The sequence below is a fragment of the Microcaecilia unicolor genome, chromosome 3 (genome assembly GCF_901765095.1).
Source record: "Microcaecilia unicolor chromosome 3, aMicUni1.1, whole genome shotgun sequence".
Taxonomy (NCBI): Eukaryota; Metazoa; Chordata; class Amphibia; order Gymnophiona; family Siphonopidae; genus Microcaecilia; species Microcaecilia unicolor.
Genome location: NC_044033.1, coordinates 77,877,119 through 77,901,070, shown reverse-complemented (window position 1 = coordinate 77,901,070; position 23,952 = coordinate 77,877,119). Strand labels below are relative to the sequence as shown.

General features: G+C 45.3%; 1 protein-coding gene across 6 annotated transcripts in view; it reads left to right on the top strand.

Moving 5' to 3' along the window:
- Positions 1-15,718: 15,718 nt before the first annotated feature.
- RCOR3 (REST corepressor 3) overlaps positions 15,719-23,952 on the top strand; it is a 224,130-nt gene continuing 215,896 nt past the window's right edge. For 3 of the 6 annotated variants that reach the window (XM_030196082.1, XM_030196085.1, XM_030196087.1), the window contains exons 1-2: positions 15,719-15,986; positions 16,101-16,157. In XM_030196082.1, coding sequence (XP_030051942.1) covers positions 15,860-15,986; positions 16,101-16,157 — 184 coding nt within the window. In that variant the 5' untranslated portion in view covers positions 15,719-15,859. The remainder of the gene's footprint in view (positions 15,987-16,100; positions 16,158-23,952) is intronic. The other 3 variants (XM_030196083.1, XM_030196088.1, XM_030196084.1) reach the window with 2 other exon arrangements.

Genomic DNA, 23,952 nt, shown 5'->3' with positions numbered 1-23,952 from the left:
AAACCAGGGGCATAGCTTAACAATAAAGAGAAGAGTTAAACACTTTCCAAAATGTAAGCTGTCTTACTAATGGAAATCGAATAACCATCAGATTACGGGTCTTATATAAAAGACCATGATGAAAAAGGAGGTCTAATTGCATAAATAAGATGGCATCATACCATTCAAGATCTTATAAATAGTACAGCGCTTAAATTGTGCCCTGGCCGCTACCATATCACGCCCCTCACTTGTTTTCAGAAGTCTCCAGCAGTCTCCTCTGCCTAAAGAATCTGTTCTACTTCACGGACCAGGGTTGCCATATAAAAAAAAAAAAAATTCCCCACCCAAAACAGCCCAAAACCCGCCCAAAAACCGCACACACCCCACCCCCGACGTCATCAACCCCCGCCCCTTCCGTCATCACCCCCACCCCCGCTGTCATCAGCCCCGCCCCCACCGTCATCGCCCCGCCCAATATGTCGGCAAACCCCGCCCAAAACGTCATAAACCCCGCCTCTATCACCATTAGCCCCATCCCCGCCGGCCGAAAAACCGCCCCACAACCCGCCCAAAAAACCCAAAAATCAGCCCAAAAAACCGCAACCCGCCGCGGGCAAAAGTTTCCCGCGGCGGGTTGCGGAAAACCACCCAATTGGGCGGGAAAACCGCCCATCTGGCAACCCTGTCACGGACCTCTGCACTTCCTTTTTATAGCTCTGCAAAGATGGCGCTGACTGATGACATCACTTCCTGCCTAGGTATTTAAGGAAATGCCCTGTACTCAACCAGTGCCTCGGCACAAGGGGGTTGAAGAAAACAGGAGACAGGATGACGTCAAAAAGTTGAAGCCAGTGATAGTTTTGCATTGGAAGAACTCCTCAAATCTAAATTTCCATGAATGGTAGAACCACCTTTGCACTACTAAATGAGTTGAAGAAAATGTAGCCTTCAAATCCCACCACCTTCCCAGCTTTAAAAAGTCTTGGGAACCGTTTGAAAAATTTACTGCATCATTGCCTTTTTAACTTCTTATGGACCTAAACGCATTTCTTTATGACTAATTATATATCTGTAATACATTTGACATTATTTATTATTCCTTTGTTCAACATTGTTTGGGCCTGTTATCTTTATTGTAAAATTAATAAAAAGATATAAAAAAAAGTTGAAGCCAATTTGGTTAATCTCACTTCCCCTCCCCCACAAAGTTGTCATTCAAGTACACGCAAAACAAAACAACAAACATACGAGCTGCTGCATCCATGTTGTCGTTCTTTATTGCTGGTAGCATTTTTATTTGATCCCACTTATATTTTCAAACATGCCGGCTTGTGCAGCATATGGATGTACACAGAGGAAGTATAATAATGGAATAACTTTTCATAGGTAGAGTAGTAATCAAACATATAAATGACAAGTGACCGACTCACCCGCAAATGCGCAGTAGAGACTTCCCTCTCTGTCCCACCCTCGCGTCAGACGTGGTTACGTCAGAGGGCAGAACAGAGAGGGAAACGCACGCTGCTGCTGCTGCTACTGGAGCCTGGAGACAAAGCAACATCGCTGGTGCACCAACCTCAACCCCTCCATCCCCGACGTCATCGCTGCTGCCGCTCCCGCCCCCCTCCGTATCGGGGCCTCTGCACTGACATGACAGCACCTCTCACCTCCGTGTGGAAGCGCTGCAGGCAGCAGCAGAGCGATCTGCTGCTGCCTGCAGCGCTTTCACATGGAGGTGACAGGCGCTTTCATGTCAGTGCAGGGGGCCCAGCACAGAGGGGGGAGGAGTGGCGGCGAGGAGGGTAGCTGGACATGGGGAGAGAGCAGGGCAGACAGGAGGGTTGCTGGACATGGGGGGAGGGCAGGGGAGAGAGCGGGGGGAGGCCAAGGGAAAGAGGAGGGTTGCTGGATATGGGGGAGGGCAGGGGGGAGAGAGGAGGGTCAGTGGATGGGCTGAGGCCAGGGGAGACAGGAGGGCTGCTGGACATGGGGGGGAGGGCAGGGGAGAGAGGAGGGTTGCTGGACATGGGGGGAGGGCATGGAAGAGAGCAGGGTTGGTGGATGGGGGGAGGCCAAGGGAAAGAGGAGGGTTGCTGGATATGGGGGGAGGGCAGGGGAGAGAGCAGGGCCATGCCTAGGGTCTCTGGCACCCCCCTGCAGACTATCAGTTGGACGCCCCCCCCCCTGCAGACTATCAGTTGGCGGCGGCGGCGGCGCCCCCCCCCCCCATGAAAATGATCGTTCACCACTTGCCACACTGACAGGAATTGTCAGCAATATTCTTAGAAACAAACTGCTATACATTGCAAAATAAGATAGCAGATGTAAATTCTCAAAGTGGACATATTCCAAACACTAAAATGAAAATAAAATGATTTTTTTCTACCTTTGTTGTCTGGTGACTTTCTTTTTCTGATCATGCTGGCCCAGTATCTGATTCTGCTGCTATCTGTCCTCTTAACTCCATTTCCAGGGCTTCCTTTCCATTTATTTCTTTTCTTTCCTCCTTTCTTCTTCATTTCTGGTCCTCAGCTTCTGCCTATTTTCTTCATCCATGTGCAGTTTTTCTCCTCTCTTCCTTTTCCCTCATTTCATCTCCCTCATCTCTCTTCCCTCCCCTCTTTGTCCAGCAATTTCTCCTCTCTCCGAGCCCTGCCCTCCCATCCATGCCCATCCATGCTCCTCTGTCCCCTGCCCCCTCCATTCATCCCTATCCAGCGATTCCCCTCTCTCCCTGAGCCCTGCCCTGCAATCCATATTCATCCATGCCCATCTGTCCCCTGCCCCCTCCATTCATCCCTATCCAGCAATTCCCCTCTCTCCCTGAGCCCTGCCCTCCCAATCCATGCCCATCCATGCTCCTCTGTCCCCTGCCCCCTCCATTCATCCCTATCCAGCAATTTCCCTCTCTCCCTGAGCCCTGCCCTGCAATCCATATTCATCCATGCCCATCTGTCCCCTGCCCCCTCCATTCATCCCTATCCAGCAATTCCCCTCTCTCCCTGAGCCCTGCCCTCCCAATCCATGCCCATCCATGCTCCTCTGTCCCCTGCCCCCTCCATTCATCCCTATCCAGCAATTCCCCTCTCTCCCTGAGCCCTGCCCTGCAATCCATATTCATCCATGCCCATCTGTCCCCTGCCCCCTCCATTCATCCCTATCCAGCAATTCCCCCTCTCTCCCTGAGCCCTGCCCTCCCAATCCATGCCCACCCATGCTCCTCTGTCCCCTGCCCCCTCCATTCATCCCTATCCAGCAATTCCCCTCTCTCCGAGCCCTGCCCTGCAATCCATATTCATCCATGCCCATCTGTCCCCTGCCCCCTCCATTCATCCCTATCTAGCAATTCCCCTCTCTCCCTGAGCTCTGCCCTCCCAATCCATGCCCATCCATGCTCCTCTGTCCCCTGCCCCCTCCATTCATCCCTATCCAGCAATTCCCCTCTCTCCCTGGGCCCTGCCCTCCCAATCCATGCCCATCCATGCTCCTCTGTCCCCTGCCCCCTCCATTCATCCCTTTCCAGCAATTCCCCTCTCTCCCTGAGCCCTGCCCTCCCATCCATGCTCCTCTGTGCCCTCCATTCATCCCTAATTCCCTATCCAGCAATTCTCCTCTCTCCCTGAGCCCTGCCCCTCCCATCCATGCTCCTCTGTCACCCTCCATTAATCACCCTATCCATTAGTCACCCTATCAGCAATTCCCCTCTCTCCCTTCCATGACCCCCCCACCTCGCATCCATGCTCCTCTCTCCTCTGTCCTCCCGCTCCCATCATGTCCCAGTTGGCCTGGCCCGCCCTCTTCTCCCCTCCCCCTTCGCATCCATGTTCGTCTCTCCCCTGCCCTCCCGCTCCCATTGTTCAACTACTGCCCGCCCTCTTCTCTCCCACCAACATCCCTTTTCTTGTTTTTTCTTTTTAAATTTACCTCCGTGGCGGTCCAGCAGCGCAGCGTCAGTGAAGGAGGCGGCGCTCGCCTCCCGACATCTCTAGCCTTCCCTTCGCTGTGTTCCGTCTTCTTCTGACGTCATTTCCTTGATGTCAGAAGAAGGCGGAACACAGCGAAGGGAAGGCTAGAGACGTCGGGAGCGCCACCTCCTTCACTGACGCTGCGCTGCTGGACCGCCACGGAGGTAAATTTAAAAAGAAAAAAAAAAGAAAAGGGATGTTGGGGGCGGAGAAGAGGGCGGGCAGTAGTTGAACAATGGGAGCGGGAGGGCGAGCAAGGTGAGCATGGTGCGGCGGCGCCCCCCAGAGGGTGGCACCCCCCTGCCATGCTTACCTCGCTTACCGTGTTGGCACGGCCCTGGGAGAGAGGATGGTTGGTGGACAGGGGGAGGCCAGGGGAGAGAGCAGGGTTGCTGGACATGGATCGGGGGAGGGCAGGGGAGAGAGGAGGTTTGCTGGACATGGATGGATGGAGGTGAGAATTATTACATTTTGCAAAACACAAATCTCACCCGTTTTAACAGGCTTAATGGCTAGTTTGTTATAAATCAGTGTGTTATTTGGAGGGGCTGGTTATAGGGGCACCCTAGCATGTGTTATATTTGTGCAGAGATTTTTTTTTCTCCTGGTAAAGGACCACTAAAACAGACATCATGTTATGAGAATCAGGTGCTTAACAGAGTTTATGACATTTATATCCTATATCAAACATGAATTAGGTTGAAACCTGGGAGCATTTAAAATCTTTTTATTCCTGTGCCTGTACTTGCAGGATGTCAGACTCAGAGAACAGAACTGTTCTCTGAGTCTGACGTCAGCATGCAAGGAAGAAGACTTTTCTCTGCAGCAGAACGGTCGGAGAGCACATCGGCTGGCGGGAAGTGGGGTCCCCTGCCAGCAAAACGGAAGGTAGATGGGGGAGGGTTCGCAGCGGGAGGGGGGGTCGGCAGAGACGGGGGGGGGGGGCGACAATGGCGGCGGGAGGGGGTGGCGGGGGGGGGGCTAAAATGTGCCCCCTCCCCTCGAGCTCTGGACCCCCCTCCCATGGAAGTCTGGCTACGCCCCTGCTTATAACTAATAAGTATAAGTTTCTAGCACCTGAATTCTAATCTTGAAATTCATGCAATCCCTTTCAAAATACATTTTGGATTCTTTTAAAACTTTAAGGTGTCAGTGTAAGTCTCCTTTGACACTACTACGCATGCGTCCCAGAGCCTCTCTCAGCTCCCAGATGTCAGATATTAAATAAATAAAAACTTTTCTTCCACTGGTTACATTACATGCACATGGTATTGCTTTTTCAACCCAAAGGTCCTAAGGGTGGTATAATTGCTTTTTCAACCCAAAGGTCCTAAGGGTGGTATAAACTGTGTTGTTTTTGACTGCTTTGGGTCCTATTGATCTGTACATCTGCTGTCTAGAATTTTGGAAGATGGAAATGAGAAAATAAAAATTAAGTTTTGGATGTACTCTGTGGAAGTTGTTGTTTCCTTTTTCAATGTGTGTATGGATGCCTGTTCCAGTGTGCATGTTTATAAGATATTGCTATGATTTCTGAATATGCGGCATCATGGAAGGACAGACTTTTAAATGCCTAGTTGGGTATATATGCTAATCTCAACTTTGTTAAATATTTCAGACATATCCATCTATTTGCTCCCATGATATAACTGAATTTCATTGTTTTCTCACTGTATTTTCAAATGTAAGCCACACTGAACCTAACTTTGTTTGGGATAATGGAGAAATTAGGACTTACATGATAATTTTCTTTCCATTAGTTCTTCACACTATTCCAGGATGAGTGGGTAGTTATGTCCATCGACCAGCAGGTGGAAATAGAAAATACAGAACTGAGCACCACTACATAGCTCCCTGCTAGCAGCTCAGCTCCTCAGTATCAGTCCTCAAGCAATGAAGAAAGAATGCCCAATCAGGAGCATGGTCAGCAACCAACACATCTAGCCCCAAGAACCATTCAATGACAAGGCCCCTGGAAAACATGATACAAAGACAGTGCATAGAGCCACCAATGAGGGCGTCGAACCACGGGAGGGCTCCTGGAATAGTGTGAAGAACTAATGGAAAGAAAATTATCAGGTAAGTCCTAATTTCTCCTTCCATTATGTTCATTCCCACTATTCTAGGACGAGTGGGATGTTCAAAAGCTATCCTACGAGGGTGGGAAGCCGAACCTGCCACAAGCAGAACAGACGCCCCAAATGTAGCTGCTGCCTGTGCAGCCCCCGCTATACCATCATGCTTACTGAAGGCAAGCAGAGAAGCCCATGCCTCTGCCCTACAAATATTCATCAAAGAAGACAACGAAGCCTCTGCCTAAGACGCAGACACACGCCCAGGAGAGTGTGTCTTCAAACTCGAGAATAGCCTCCAAGAATACAGGCTGAGACCACAGCCACCGTCACCCACCGGGCAAAGGAAGCCTTGGATGCCATGAGACCCAACTGCTGTTAACCAAACTGCACAAAAAGGTCTATACGAAAGGCGGAAGACATCAGGAACCTCGAAACAACACAAGAGAGCCCGGTGAAAGTCCAGAAGCCTGCAAGAGGCATACAGCTGACTAAATAAAAAGAAACCAACAAGCACTCGGGCAAGAAAGACGGTACTGCCTGAAACGAGACCCCCGCCTCCAAAACAAAACCGGAGAAAGGGTCCTACTAAGAAGGGGCCCAAAGTTGCAAGAAGCAATGGGTCAATGGAAGCGCCCCAATATCACCAAGTTCTATGTGAGAACTATCAGGATCACCTAGCGACAGGGCACAAATGGAGAGTGCTGCAGCACCCGAAGGCCCAGCATAAAATCCCATTTGGAAAAGACACACAAAAGGCAGTGTAAGCGACCCACACCTCTCTGAAAACGAAACACAAACAGAACAGCCGTTAAAGAAGAGGTCTGCCAACGACCCTGAAAGCAAGCCAGGGCTGCCACTAGAACCCACAAGGAACCCAGCGCTAGCCCTTGAAACTCCCTCCCAGAAAAATGCCAGGAAATGGCCCAGGGAGAAAGCAAGTACTGGCAGGTGCCGAGGAAGAAGAGCGCTTCCTAGCCTGCAGCAGGGAAGCCACGAATGAATCCAACAATCCTTCTTCCTCAGCCGAGCCCTCTCAAGGGCCAGGCCGTAAGATCAAAGGGAGAAAAATCCTCCATGACCATCAGGCCCTGACAGAAGAACCTCGAATCTGAGGGAATCGCAGTAACTCCCCAACTAGGAGCTTCACAAGATCTGAATAGCACTGGAGCCGAGACCAGGCTGGAGAACAGGAGCACTGTATCCCGAAGGTCTGCCACTCTCCCCCACTTCCGGCCTAACTTCGGCATGGGGGAGTCCCTCGCTCAGACCCAAACGCAGCAGGGAATCCAGACCCAGAGAGTCCTCTTCCCTGTGACGGCTGAAGAACCGAGGAACCGTGACATAGGAATAGGCCAAGAGAACTAAGCCCATCGACATCATCAGCTGTAACGACTCGACCAACAGCTCCCACTCGCTGGAAGTCTGAGTGTGCCTGCTAAGAAAGTCAGTCCCCACGTGAGAGACCCCTCAAAACAGCCGAAAGGCACAACCAGCATCTCTCTGCCCCGGCCAATAAACAGCTGGGCTCCAGAGCCAGCATACTGCTAGGAGACCCCCCTAGCTAGTAGCAATGTCCGAAAGGCCCAAACCAAAGCATTCCCAACAGCGGGCCAAAAGCCTCCAGAGCTTAGCACACCACTCACAGCTCCAGAGGATAGAGGGCCAATGCGCTCTACTGGAGACCAAGAGCCTTGTGCCAGGGGACCCCAGCAAAAGGCCCCCCAGCCCAAGAAACTGTCATCCGTAGGAGCGGGGAGGGCCTCCCTAGGGTCAACGACTGGGGAAGCCACAATATTACTTGGAAAACCTAAGTTAAAAAAAATGTAATAGACTACTGTTGCAGACAGCAGAAAAAGTATTTACATAATAAATTAACTTTACTATAAAAAAAAAGTCAGCCAAAGCATCAACAGTGGATAATCTAATTCATTCCCCTTCAGGCTGCTGCCTCAGAGGGATTAGTATAGGCTCCATTCAATTTGAATATGCTTTCTTTGCATCTTTGGCCATTTTCTGGTAGCAGTGCAGGAATGCCTTGTATAATGAATAGGAGTCAGAGGTCTGATATTCCTCCAAAGGTGAACAGCATGATGTTTTCAGATACCCAACTGTTGGTGATAATCACAGAAATACAAATTGAAAAATCTAAAACAGCATGCAGAATAGCTATAAACAGCCTTACAGTTTTCATAACCTACTTCAGAAAAGCAAGTCTATGCTAAATCCTAACCTCCAGGTTTCCCACTGCTAGTGCTGAGGAGGTCTTGCAGCCCATCTGCATCTTTCTGCCAGCATTCTCCAGGATGACTCCCAGGTCCACCCTGATCCACTCAGGGCCTCCGCTCCTGCTGTCCAGCGCCCCCTCCGGCTGCTGCTGAAGACGTCTTGCAGCATATATGCATATTCCTGCCAGCTCCACCCCAATCCACTCAAGACTCTGCTGCTGCTGCCCAGCAATCCCTCCAGCCGCCTGTCAGATGATGATGTCTTGAAATCCACTTGCATATTCCTCCTAGCATTCTCCGGGGTGAATCCTAGGTCCAACCCAATCCACACAGGGCCTCCGCTCCTGCCCAGCGCTCCCACCAGATGCTGCACAGCAAGACATTCTATCTCCACAGGCTTTTATTTTCATTTCTAAAGGCTTCACTACACTTTCGCTTCTTGGTACTGATTTTTCCCAATCACTTTCCTCATCTCAAACCACTACATACCTTAAGTCTACATTGCCCACTTTCTGCTCTCATCACCTCACCATCCTTTTTGTCTTCTACTTGCTTCTCAGCCCACATTCCTTTCATTCAATCATCTCCACTCTGTCTGAATGCATCTCATTTTCAGCGCTGTCATTATGCTTCCCCTGCTCTCTATTGGGGATATCAATCACAATTCTGGTCCTCCAAATCCATTCTTATCCTACCCATGCAAGTCACACCACATCTCCAATCTTATTTCTGTTCTTCTCATTGCCCCTTTGTCTCTGCCTTTCTCATATGCCTTGTGGAATGTCTGCTCTGTCTCCAACAAAATTGCCTACATCAACAACCTCTTCATCTCTCATACTCTCCATCTGCTTGCTCCGAGACTTGGCTTTTCCCTGAAGACTCTGCTTTAGTTGCTACCCTGTGCCATGGAGGTTACCTTTTCTCCCATACTCCTCCCTCGGTTGGCCCTAGAGGTGGTGTCAGACTGCTGCCCTTACCTTCTTGTAGATTTCAACCTCTTCTTCCACCTCAGTCGCACTGCTTTTCTTCCTTTGAAGTCCACTCCATCTATTTACTTTGCTACCTCTACGGGTACAGTTATTTATTCACCCCCCTGATAAGTCCCTTTCACCTTTTCTCACCAACTTTGACTCCTGGCTTTCCTTTTTTCTCAAACCTTCATCTCCTTCCCCCATTCTTGTGGATTTTAACATTCATACTAATAACCTCTCCAACTCTTATGCCTCTTAAGTTTCTCACTTTAACATCTTCATTCAGTTTTCAGCTGTGCTCCACTAAAGGGTCGTGGATTTGATATACAGCCTTTCTGTAGTACAACCAAAGCCGTTTACATTATATACAGGTACTTTCTCTATCCCTAGTGGACTTGCAAGCTAAATTTTTATACCTGGGACAATGGAGGGTTAAGTGACTTGCAAGAGTAACAAGGAGCTGCAGTAGAAATCAAACCCAGTTCCCCAGGTTCTCATTCCACTGCACTAGCCATTAGGCTATTCCTCCACTCACCAGAATGGGCACTGCCTTGATCGTGTGTTCTCCAACTGCTCACTGCCCAATTTCTCCACCTCAGGTCTTCCCCTCCCTGTCCATCACCTGATAATTTTCATAATTAATCACCCCCCCCCCCCAGTCCAATCTCCACCAATACATTTAGGAATCTTCACGATATTTCATCTCTCTTTTAATCCATTATGTTATCAATGGGGTTGTCTCTTCCTATAATACTATTCTCTCCTCTGTTCCCAACACATTCTTACTTCTCCCATTCCCCAATCTGTAAGGCGTAGCAAACTCCAGCCTTGGCTGAACTCCGAATTCGCTAGCTATACTTGATCCACTACAATCCAGCTTTTGCCCTCTACATGCAATAGACACAGCCCTTGCTAAAGTTTTCAGTGACCTGTTCCTGGTCAGATGTAAGGGCATCTATTCTATCCTTAGCTTTCTTGATCTATCTGCTGCTTTTAACACTGTCAATCACCACTTACTCCTTGAAAAGCTGTTTTGGGGCTCCATTCTGTCTTGGTTTTCTTCTTATCACTCCCATCACACTTTTAGTGTATGCTCGGGTGGATCCTCCTCCACTGCTATTGCATAGGTGCTTCTCCTCCTACGGTTTTTCAGTATGATCTTTATACTGATGAGATGCCCAGATCTACCTCTCCACACCAGGAATTTCAGCAGGAATCCAGGGCCAAATCTCAGTCTGCTTGTCCGACACTGCTGCCTGGATGTCACTGACATCTGAAATTGAACATTGCCAAAAATGAGCTGCTTATCTTTCTCCCTATACCCACCTCTCTTCTTCTCCCATTCTTTAGTTTTGTGGATAATATTCTCATTCTTCCTGTCTTGTCAGCTTGTAACCTTGGAGTCATCTGACTCCCCTCTGTATATATCCAACAGACTACTAAAACCTGTCATTTCTTTCTCAATAACATCGCCAAAATTCATCCCTTCCTTTCTGAACACACTACCCATACTCTTATCAGCTCACAGCAAAGCCGCATGGGACTGGGACTCTTTGCAGCTGTTGCTGCTCCCTACAGGCCAGCTCTGCCTCCTCCGGTAGAGAAAGTTATATTTGAGAAGGTAGGAATAGCCCAAAGGAAGCTGCCACAGCCTGCAAAGAGTCCCAGTCCTAGGCGGCTTTGTTGTAGAATTAAAACTGCAGCCCACCAGTGACAGTGAGCAAGGCAGGGAACAAAACCTATAGCATGCTGGTGGGTAGCTTTGGGTGGGGGGGGGGGCAGTCATGTAGACAGGAGCACTGTTGGTGTGAGGAAGTAAGACAGGGCAATGGTGATGGGGTACAGAAATAATTGTTGAACATGTGTGGGCGGGGGGGGGGGGGGGTTGGGGAGGAGGGAGATGTGCTGCACACAAGAAGAGAGGGAAAATTGCTCAACCTGAGTGGGAAGAGGCTTCACAGGAGTGTTTAAGAACAAGTGAGGAAAATGAACATAGCAGTGGAGGGGAAGGGAGAATAATTAGGGCACAAGACAAAGAGAGAAATGATGGACAAGGGCAGAGGAAGAGAGCGAGAGATGTTGGACATGGGGATGGAATGGAGGGATGGAGAGAGAGCGAGATGTTGGATGGTTGGGGGTGGAAGATAGGGAGAAATGCTGGGCCATGGGGAGAAGGCAGGAGGAAAGAGACAAGATGGCGGCAGGCTATGAGAGTGGAGAGAGGAGAAAGAGGGATCAGATGCTCAGCTAGAAGGGTCGAGGGAGGGAAATACTGGGAACGGTGGAATCCATGTGGGAGAGGCTGAAGAGTGTGGCAAGAAAATGAATGAGAGGATAGTGATTAGAGGGAGTAGAAATATGGTAATGGAAAATTGAAGACAGAAGGGAATGGAAGGCTGGGAAAAGAGATTGGGAATAGGAATGCTAGTAGGTGAAAGAAGGAGATGGAAATTTGATAGGTTTCTGAAAAGTAAAAATAAGGAGAAAGAGGGTGAAATTTGAGTGGCTTCTCTGTAACAGCACTCAAGTACTGGACTGAAAAAAAGCATTCTGTAAAATCTAAAAGTACACTTGTACAAAAGTGAAGCAGCCAAAAACTCAACAGCACATATTATAAAAGGCACTGCATCAACATTTTTTACTGGGTTGATCACTAGCCTTGCCTTTGTTTCCAGACAGCAGTTTTCACAGCTAAATTGTAAGTGACAGATTTATGTACATGCTATTAATGGGGGGGGGGGGGGGGGGGAGGGAGGGAGATTAAAGTGTGATAGAAAGCAATTCAGTAACCTGTGGTATCTCAGGACCACAGAAGAATCATGTCTAAAGATGTGGCCCGATGCTCCTGTGCCAGAGAATGACAGCTACCGAGTTTCTTCCACCAAGCACATCTATACTCTCTGCTTAAGCACTCCCCCCCCCCCCCCCACCATGGAAGCCCTCAACCTCTATAAATTTCCCCTCCACCCCACTCCTGTACTTATCAGGCCTAGTGGGCCCAGGAGCGATCCCCATTTGCTCCTACCCAAAATGGTAGCCCTAGTGACTCACGCTACTACCTCTTGGGGGCGGGGCGGGGGGGGGGGGGTAATGTACCAAGGAACCATGATCCCATAGCAGTAATCATGCAAGATTAGCACTAGGGATGCCATTCTGACAGGCAGCACCAGGAGGACAGAAGCAACTAGGGATCAGTCCTGCCATGGGACTACTAGACTATGAGGGCAGACAGGCACAGGATAGGGAAAACTGCGGGGGAGGAAGGTCCAGAATCTACACCATGGCCCCTTTAAGCTCCAGCCTGGAGCATCAAGTTACAGCTTGAGTCCTGTCCCGATGCTCCTTGCATGGTAAAACTCCAGTTTTTGGCTGGTGTTATTTTATGATTTGCTGCTCACCACATAGCTTAAGATGAACTGCATTTATATATTAGCAAGATGCAAATATGCATTTGCATCTTATTACTATTTAACCCATGACAACTTAAATATTGCCAATGTAAATTAAACATTAGGGCCCTTTAAGTTGCATTAAGGGGCAAATAACACGACAAAGCCCTAATACTGCTTAATAACTAACTGGCTCCCTAAATAGCAAACATTACCCTGTTATTATTGCAGCCTAGTGAGCAAAACTGTTTTAACAAAGCAGTATGCAACATTTCTTACAATAAGTAGACACACAAAGCTTTACAGATTTTATTTTTGAAGAAAAAAAACCATAGAGTACAGCAAGAATTATTTTTCACAAGTCTTTATTGGACACCAATACAAATAGGACACACAAACTGCACAACATATCAAAACTGTACACTCTTATTCTCTCTTACAACTACTACTATTTGGTAAGGTGTTTTTCTTCTCACTTCATTCCTGTAACCCCTCTCTACAACTCTTGTTTCTTTCCATTACAATTCTAGTCAGTGCTGGCTCTGAGGCTGGTACACAAAGCATTACCACAGGTTTTACGGTTTTGGTACAATTAACATGCGACAAATCCATAACCGCAAACCACATAAAAAATGCATATTAATGCAGTTATTAGTATTCTATTGCCATGCTAAAAAAATAGGCGTTTCTAATGTACATTGTGCACAGGAAACTTTGCCAGGTCTGGAGCAGCATAGAAGGGTTAGTTGAGAGAACGGATGTCTATCCGCACCCTCTTTATCCCTCCACTCTGCCATGAACTGATTTCTGCACCAGCCCCTAGCAGCCTCCCCTCCCTACCTCTCCCCAACCCAGAATAAGAACAGAGAAAAGATGGACTGAAGCAAATTAGAGTAAATATAATTCATGCGATGATCACAGAAGGAACACTGATTACCACTGTGATGCCAGCAATGGTGTTAAACACACACTTTGGAAATCAGGTAGAGAATGGCAGGGGAATGGGGAACCACAGGAATGGGGACAGAGCCCACAGGGACGGGGACAAACTTTGTCCCCATGTCATTTTCTACTTTGAAGCCTGTTAATGAACTGGACTGTTACTTAAGTTTAAGTGATGCCTACAAAGATATTTTGATTTTTGGGGGGGAAAAAAAAAGCAGCAAAATTTGCATGGGGGATCCTGTACATCCTGCTACCAGCACATCTTTTAAAAAGACAACTTCCATTCCAGGAAGGACTGTGGAAGACAGGAGTACTAGATTGAATCCCGAGATTGTTGATGACTTCTTATTTATCCACAGATTTAAAAAAACATAACAGTACTTCATCGGGAATATTTTTCCCATCTAGGGCACATAGAATGGGTTGTATTTTATACCCCTGGACATTTTAACATTGTGAATTAGGATTCTGGGGTTCAGTAAATTGTTCCTTTTTATACTTTAATAAAAAGATATAAATATAAAATCATAAGTGTTCAAGGCTTCTGCAGATGAGGACCCAGCCCGCGGGGACGGGGACAGAACCCGCAGGGACGGGGACAAACTTTGTCCCCGTATCATTCTCTAATGCCAGGTTACTAGGGTTTGGGAAATATGGAGATTAACTTTGTAACATGAGCCAGGCAAAAGTTACATACTTTACATATATTACCCCAATACATGCTTGTAAGACTAGTGTTTATGCCGTTTTAATTAAATCATATGGAGAAACATTTCAACCACCTAGCAAACTCTACTAAAAATAAAATTACCAAAAATAGGGTAAACGAAGAGAGGATGCTGTCTCGTCTTCCCTAGGAGGGAGGATAACCACCAATATACAAGAAATATACAAACAGCTCAATTGTACGATTTGTGTTTCTTATTGTAAGGTGTTTCTCTAGATTACAATGTAACCTCCTATAATAATTTGTCAATCTGCATCCCTGGATGGGTTCGTAACCGTATGCAAATGAGCTACCACCACACACTGCTCCAGGGAAGCAGAGGCACGCTCCAACCTGCAGTACGTCACACGCCACCTACTGCAACACACCTTAACTACTATCCACCGTCCACGATCTGCCAAATTTAAAATAATGTCTCTGTCAGATCTGAAGTGCAGAGCTGACAGTCATAGATGTCCTGAGCAAGGAAAGCATTGCTAGGGCCCGTTTCATTTTTTCGCGACACGGGCTTTTTTTCGCTTGTCAATAATGAAAGGTCAGCAGCTTTCTCCAATAACGGACTCAGCTGCAAGGAGAAACCTTTATTTGTTTACAAGCAGTCACTGTTTCCCTTCATCACTAAAAACTAACGCACTTCATCATCTTCAAAATTTGCTTTGGTGAAAGCCTAGAAGGCTAAATGGTTAAACTATGCGTGGAGAGGGGGGGGGGGGGGCGGTCTTCAAACAAGAAACTACCTTCCTTTTATTACAGCAACAAAGAGAGAAGTGGGGGAAAACTACAGCTATCGCCATACATGGTAAAAGATCTGGCTTCTACACTGTCCCCCCTTTTGTATTCTTTAACCAAAATAAGTCATTTAAGCATAAGCATGCATAAAGGACATCCAGAGCGTCCCTCGTATTTAAGAAAGGTCTGAGCGTTCAAAATAAATAAAAAGGAAGGGAGAAAAAAAACTAATGCGAAAGGCCAAGCCAAAAATAAAAGAAGGGGGGCATTTAATCGACTAAATCCAACTCTTCGTCCATTCCCTCTACAGCTTAAATGAAAAAAAAAAAAAAGTCCTAAAGACCTCTGTTACAGCTACCACTGTCACTACCACCATTACTACCTCACCCTTCTTCTCCGTCCAGTCCAAAGCTTCAAATGCAGCTCAGGCGAACGGCGAAGCCAGGGTAACCCGTCCCTCCGCCTCCAGACGTATCGCACAGTCCACGTTATACCCATCCACGGCGTCAAAAAGTTCGCTGCTCTTCTCTGCCAACATAAATAAGCCCGGGGGGGGGGGGAGGCAGCCAAAATGTTTAGCGGGAGTACTCATTTTAAAGGTAAAGAAGGGGCGTGCCTAGGGGAGTGGTAACAAAAAAAGTAAAAGGGAGGGAGGAGAAGGAAAGCGCAGGGATATTTGTATTTCTGTACGCGCCGTCTGCTAGCGTACGTCGAAGCGCGATACGTAAAGGGGTGTCGCTGCGGATGGAGTAGTAGGACGGTGGTTTCTGGTTGAGCTTCTACGGCGACTCCATGTTAACTTTCCTGTGGTTCTATTGATTAACATATTTTGCACATATTTGGGATTAACGATGCCGGGAATGATGGAAAAAGGGTCGGAGTTCCTAGGCAAAGGGCGCTCAAACGGTACGAAAAGTCCTTCGACCGCCTCGAACGGGCACTACTCGGAGGAGAGCGGCAGCGACGACGAGCACGGTGGTAGCCTCGAACTTTATTGTATAAGCTGTAGTGCTGCATTTTTTAAATATTTTGCATGGTTTTGACGGTGGAGAAGAAGACTGTATAATTATGTTTAGTTGTTTTCTATTGCAGATGTTGGAATGAGAGTGGGAGCGGATTACCAAGCTCGTATTCCGGATTATGATCCTGGTAAATATTTTCTACCTGATGTTTGCAGCCATGATAGCCTCGGATATTTGCTTTAATAAGCTGTTTGCAAGCTATTTATAAACTATATGAAAGCGCTGTTTTGTAGAAGAATACTGTGTTTTTTGTTAATATTCTTGCATTGTTTGCTTCTGTTTTATTAGTAATAGTTGGGCGTTTGCTTTCAAATTTTAAATAAAAGAATATAGAGAGTGGAAATAAAAAATTGTAAATTAGAAAAAAAACAACCCTGTAGTATCCTATGGCTCTGTGGGAGGTGGAAGGTGGTGTGTATCCTTTTGAAAGAAATTTTAAAACAAAACGTTCATGTTTTGCTTGATTGGAGAACTTTATGTAAGCTAGTAAAAATGCTTAGTACGCTATGTGAACATCTGTGGTTACAAACTGCTTAACTATATCCCTTTTTAACATCGGTTTTATGAAAGTGAATAGTCCCCGAAGCAATATTCTGCACACGGAGATGGTGCATAGTTATTCTTCCTAGGAAGGAGATATTGGATAGAAACCTTACTGAGGGTAGTATGTTAATTGACAGCAAGGGACCAATTTTTGCACAGTCTTGTATGTGTGTATCAGTAGTGCTAGTGACAAACGGCTGCTTTGCTGTCATCCACATGTGATTTGCTTATAGCTAATGGGGTTGAACAAGTTAATCACATGAAAGGTGTCTATAATAGTTTAAACAAACTTAATGAAAATGCAGCTAGTCATGGTTTAATGGGACAGAGCAATTTTAGTAACATGAAGTTTTGCCTCACCAATTTTATATATTGGGAGGAGAGCAGGGTGCTAGGAGTGGAAGGTCCGTTCATGGCAAGAAATGAAAGGGAATCCATGTGTGGTGGGAAACTTCAGGAGCAGGACCATCCTCAGAGTGAGAAATTCAGGCAAGAGTAGACCAAGGGTTCTTAACCAGTGGTGCCTACACTTCCAAGGAGTGTGGGAAGAGGTCAGTCAGGATGTAATGAAGGGTCTTGAAATGTGCGGCAGTTTATTGAAAGTTTCTAGATAAAATGAAGGATACCTAGAGCCAGATGCACTAAAACCCCTGCAAAAAGCTCTTGCCTTAGGGATCCACGTTTGCTGTGAACCGATTTTGAAAAAGCCGGGCATGCATGAAAGAAATTGCATGCAAATGAGCTGCTCGCTGTTAGCTCATTTGAATGTGATTTCCTTCTTTGGGGGGGAAGCTAGTCAGTCAGCTGAATATGCGCAGATCAGCCAATCGCTAAGTGCAGCTGATCTGCACATGCTCAGAGCATCTTTCATACAGGCACAGAAGCTGCGTATATGAAAGCCGTATAAAACTTCATTTTTTCTTCTTTGTTATTGAAAACTGTGCCAAGCAGCATACAGCAACAGACGAGGCAGCAAATCACTCCTCCAGTTACTATGAGAAGATCCTGCTGCCAGCCAATCACAGCAAGTTTAGCTGACACCAGAGAAGCTAAACCCTCTGTGATTGGCTGCTGGAACACGAGGAGGCGGAACAAGCAGGAGAGCTCCGAAATTTCAAAAGGCGTTTGACAAGGTACCTCATGAAAGGCTACAGAGGAAATTGGAGGGTCATGGGATAGAAGGAAAAGTCCTATTGTGGATTAAAAATTGGTTGAAGGATAGGAAACGGAGAGTGGGGTTAAATGGGCAGTATTCACAATGGAGAAGGGTAGTTAGTGGGGTTCCTCAGGGGTCTGTGCTAAGACCGCTGCTTTTTAATATATTTTTATAAATGATTTAGAGATGGGAGTAACTAGCGAGGTAATTAAATTTACTGATGACCACAAAGCTATTCAAAGTTGATAACTCGTGACAGGATTGTGAAAAATTACAGAAGGACCTTATGAGACTGGGCAGCTAGATGGCAGATGACTTTTAATGTGAGCAAGTGCAAGGTGATGCATGTGAGAAAAAAGAACCCGAATTATAGCTACGTCATGCAAGGTTCCACGTTAGGAGTTACGGACCAAGAAAGGGATCTGGGTGTCGTCAATAATACACTGAAACGTTCTGCTCAGTGTGCTGCTGCGGCTCGGAAAGCGAATAGAATGTTGGGTATTATTAGGAAAGGTATGGAAAACAGGTGTGAGGATGTTATAATGCCGTTATATCGCTCCATGGTGCGACCGCACCTTGAATATTGTGTTCAATTCTGGTCGCCGCATCTCAAGAAAGATATAGTGGAATTGGAAAAGGTGCAGCGAAGGGCAACGAAAATGACAGCGAGGATGGGATGACTTCCCTATGAAGAAAGACTAAGGAGGCTAGGGCTTTTCAGTTTGGAGAAGAGACGGCTGAGGGGAGACATGATAGAGGTATATAAAATAATGAGTGGAGTGGAACAGGTGGATGTGAAGCGTCTGTTCACGCTTTCCAAAAATACTAGGACTAGGGGGCATGCGATGAAACTACAGTGTAGTAAATTTAAAACAAATCGGAGAAAATGTTTCTTCACCCAACGTGTAATTAAACTCTGGAATTCGTTGCCGGAGAACGTGGTGAAGGCGGTTAGCTTGGCAGAGTTTAAAAAGGGGTTAGACAGTTTCCTAAAGGACAAGTCCATAAACCGCTACTAAATGGACTTGGGGAAAAATCCACAATTCCAGGAATAACATGTATAGAATGTTTATATGTTTTGAAGTTTGCCAGGTGCCCTTGGCCTGGATTGGCCGCTGTCGTGGAAGGGATGATGGGCTCGATGGACCCTTGGTCTTTTCCCAGTGTGGCATTACTTATGTACTTATGAGTTGGGGGATTTGTAGCATTTGTAGCTGAACTTGCTGTGATTGGCTGCTGGAACACGAGGGGGTGGAACAAGCAGGAGAGCTCTGGAGTGGGGGATTTGTAGCATTTTGTAACTCAGATGTGCAAAACTTTTTTTTTTTTTTTTTTTTACTGATGTGTTTGAGGGGCAGCAAACAGGAATGCTTGCTACACACATGTGGAAGGCAGTCTTTAGCAGGCATTTTTATCCCTCCGGGCTCCTTGCTCCCTAAACCGGCTAGAACTAGTTTGAAAACCACGTTGCTGGCTTGTTAGGTTTAGTGTATCTGGCCCTTAGTAAGAAGCACTGTAGAGTCGGTAAAAGTGTACTAAGTTCTGACTCTGGATTTAAAGAACAAGTAAGTATGTTATATTTACCAGTAGTTTAGATCCAGAGCAAAAACATTTAAGCCTAATATCGGTGGGAATCGGAGATGAAGGTTTGATGTACCGACTCCACAGCCCTGGTTATTAAGATGGTTATTGGTAGCGTAACTGCTATTGTAATTTTAGCAACATGTTAGCAACTAGCACTGTTAGGGCTAACAGTGACCTGTAGCTGTTACTAATCAATAATGGAAACATGGTTTAGGAATTGGGTGTGAGGGTTTCATTCATCGCTTAAAGATGTACAGGGAACCAAAAAAGGTTAAGAACCCCTGGGATAGGTGATGTTCTCATGTCAAAGCAATGCAAATAGCAACCAAAGAAAATAGGGAACCAAAAGGCAAGGCTCTTTTACTCACAATAGGACAAATTACGGCTGGTACCCAAGTGTTAATGAAAATCTTACACTTCATTCTCCAGTGCCAGAGAAGATTCATGAGTAACAATTCAAACAAGACTAACTGCAGCAGTTAAAAAGCATGTCCGTTGTTCCCACATCTTAAAGCTGCTGGTGTAGAGGATTGATCAGAGCCGTCTGCTATGATGTAGACAAGTTGGTGAAATGCTTTCTTTTTTTTTGTCAGGACACATTTGTGTTTGTTACCTCTGTTAAACTTGGCAGAGAGACCAGTGGACCTTTCAGTATTTCCCTGCTTATTTTGGACTATATGTGGCTGCTGCTTAATCTGTGTTGCTGAGCCGGTTGTGCCGCACAACATTTATTTCTACCTTGGGTTTGAAAGGTTGGAAAACACTGTTCAAGTTTTATCCTGGTATATTGTGTGCAGTTGTTGAAGCCATATTTCCTGAATGATAACGGCGGTTTTCAACCGGTGTGCTGTGGCTGTTCCCCAAGTGAGCCTCAGTTGAGAGGTGCATGGGAACAGGGTTTTCAGGAATCGTGAGGGAATCCCCTCCAGGTCTGTGAGGATCCCGTGGGGACGGAGAGTATAAGTCTCTATGTGCCTACCTACTTAGGGTCCTCCAAGACATCCAAGTTCTGCCACCTCCTCCTCCATTTAATAATTGAGCACAACTGCACTTTCTCTGTGCCCAGGCTGATACAGCAAGGCTCACAATGACCCACACGCTCAGGCTAGCAGAATCAGAGGTCACATGATCTGGCACATATGTGGGGAGGGAGACCTCCATGTGCAGCTGGCCTGACTGTGTCGGTGTGAGCCTAGCTACATTATTAGCCCAGGCAGAGAGCAGGTGCACTGAGTTATTGAAGCAAAGAATCGGAGTACTTGCTGCACTGTGCCAGTTACTGCTTTGGTGGCAAACCGTAGTTAAGTGTGAAAATATTGCACCGGGAGTTACAAGATTGACACTGTTGCTGATTGCATAAATAGACTGTTCCTTGATAAATCCTTTCCAAAAAATTTAACAATATAAAATCAGATTTTTGAAGTGCCCCAAAGTAGGGGAAAAGTAGTGAACAAAACCTGTGAGTTGCTTGCCATTTTTGAGACAAGATTGTTTTGCAAGAGGCTTTACTTTCCTATACCTTCTGTAATTTAAAACAAATTGACAAGAAAATCAAACCTGCAAACCTAAGTCCTGCAGAATTTTTTCCCCCCTTCTTGACCTTGCAGGAAATTAAACTCTGGCTTAGGCAAAAGATGAGCTACTTGGAAACAAACCTGCAGACTTCTTGTACTTTTCTATATGAAATTAAGGAAACAGACTTGCAGACTTCTACCTTCTTCATATATTTATTTATTTATTTTAAAGCATTTATTTCCCACATTTTTCCACTGGTTGTAGGCTCAGTGTGGCTTACATCAGCTATATCAGGACTACAGTACAATAGTATATTAAAACAGTACAGACAGTAACTTAAAGTTTGGCATTGTATTAAACAGCAGAATAGAAAAGAAAAGAAATAAGTGTTTCTGGATTATCTGAAACCAAAGAAATTGATCTGATTATGTTGTTTCTGGAGAGTAGACCTTTTTGAATAGGGTGGATTTTAATAATTTTCTGAACTTTAGGTAGTTCTGGATTGATTTAACTAATTTAGGGAAGGCATTCCACAATCGAGTACCCAAGAAAGGAAAGTTGGAGGTATATGTAGATTTGTATTTGAGGCCCAAACAATCTGGATAGTGTAGGTTTAAATAAGATTGGGAGGAATTAGATCTGTTTCTGGGTGGTAACTCAGCCAAATCTAGCATATATTCTGGAACCATGCCATAGATGATTTTGTGAATCAAGGTGCAGACCTTGAAGGCAACTCGTTCCTTGATGGGAAGCCAGTGCAATTTTTCCCGAAGGGGCTTGGCTGATTCAAATTTAGATTTTCCGAAAATCAGTCTTGCTGCAGTGTTCTGGGCAGTCTGAAGTTTCTTAAGTAAATGTTCCTTGTTTAAAAGTAAAACAAACAAACATATAAGAAAAATAACTAACTGCAATGCCAAGATTCCACCATGTGGAGCTAATACATAATTTCTTCATTTTATACTCTTGTTTACTGTAATCCCACCTCCTATTCTCATACCTCCAAATCTGAGTTTCACTCTGCTGTAATATTGTTGCCTATATTTCTCCCTGATCCTTGAAAATCTGACCCTTCGTGTTTTAAAAAAAAAAACAAACCAGCAGAAATCATGGAAAATACAAATATGTATTAAAAATCTGGAAAACGTGACAAAAGCCTGCTCTGAATAATGAGGGGCCAATATTCAACATGGTTTCTGTGGACAGGAGAGTTTCCTGCTCATTTAAACGATGATGATTGGGCTAGGAGTCGATTAAGCAGCACTTTGACAGATGGTACCACTGAATATTGACTCTGACCACTGCTGTGTACTTCATGGTGTGCTTTGACAATTTTTGTGCTTTTAATTGTGCTGTGAGATGAAAAAGATTGAAAAGCACTGATTGTAGATAAAGCAGAAGTAGATACATTTTTGAGAGCAATAAATACATAACAGCAGATCAGTTTGAGGTGCAAAGGGGGTAGGATTTAAGGGAGCATGAGAAAAACTGTTCATGAGGAAAATTATAGCTACGAGGAATAACTAAGCAAAAACAGTAACAGACTTTGAGAAGATCTGAGATGAGTATGAAAGATCCCAGGTTGGGAGGTGCACAGGGCAAATGTTTTCTGTTCATTTGGGCTTTTTCCCAATTTTCAGATTTTTTTTTCTTATTTCACTTTAGTTAAAGTTTTTATAAAAATAAAAATGAACAAGGATTTGTACTTTTTAATGTTTAATTGATAGGTCACTGCCATTAAATAGATGTAAAACACACTAAGGGGCCCTTTCCACCGAGCTTCGTTAATGTGCGCTTAATGCAGGACGTGAAAGTGTTTTGTGCTTTGTCATCTGCATATGCTAAGCGTGTGGTCAGAAAATCAACAGATAGAAAAATGCCTTTTTTAAAGCTGTGCTGGAAGTGGACTTAACGTACAAGAAAGGCCCACATTAGGATGAGATATGCCCATTTACTAGTTCAGCTTAGTAAAAGGGCCCTACGTTTTTAAAGACTTAATTTTCCTAAAATGAGATTGCATAATCCTTATGCCTTACTGACCAAATATTGGCGGACGTTTCAAATATCTCTAAGCCTGAGGATATTTTAATTTCCCAATTATGTAAGAAATCGTGTGATTGAGGAGGGAGGGAGCTACGGATATGTTATCTGAGAAAAGTAGTTTAAATTTTCCAGTTTTTGGAAAGCTCTAATAATGTAGTATTGACTAGAGCTGCTTTGGTGGTGATTCTTACTGTGTTTTTGTGATCAGAAGATTCAAAATTTTCCTGAGCTACTCAGCAGTATTGCGAAGCATTTGTCTTTTTGAGGGCGCAGGTACTTGCATTGGGGGGGGGGGGGGGGGGCTTTTAAAAGTTCCCATAAAAGTGCCTTAATAAACATCAGGGTTCAAGATTATTTTGTTAGATCAACGTTTTTCAGGAAGTTCCCCCTCCCCCAGGCACGAGAGGGAGTAGAATATTAATGTACCAGCCAAGTTGAGGCACTGTTAAGAGTTAACATCTATTTTATGTATTATATTGACTTTTATTTTTATAAAGTACATTCTCCTCCCTTGATGTGGGCTACTGTATTTGCTTATGTTTCTTTGACATGTGTATTATATCCCCTGGATTTTATATATGGCACCCAGATTTGGGTATGCTTCTGAGATGCACATGCAACTTAATGGTAATGAGCTTTTAATATCATTAATTGGATGCTAACCAATTGATGTTAATTGATGTTGTCACCAATTTGGATTTGCATATGCATCTCGCTGTGTGCTATTCTATAACACTGGGCACCTAAATTCCAAAGTGCGCAATGCAAAAGGAGGCATGGCCATGGAACAGTCAAGGCAGTTGAAAAACATTGTGCACAGTGTTAAAGAATAATGGGTTTCTGCGCCCAATTTGTTTGGGAAAATTTACATAATGTTTCAGCAGGCGTAAGTCTGGTGCCCAGAATTGGGAATGGGAATCTGCACTAAGTGCTATTTTATAAAGGGTGCACGCCCTTTTAGAGAATAATGCTTAGCACAAATCTTGCCCATTTTTGAGCCCTATTTATAGAACTCCCCCTATGTATTAAAAAAAAAAAAAAGTTAAGGCATATTAATAAACCAAATCTGTGTTAAATGCACATT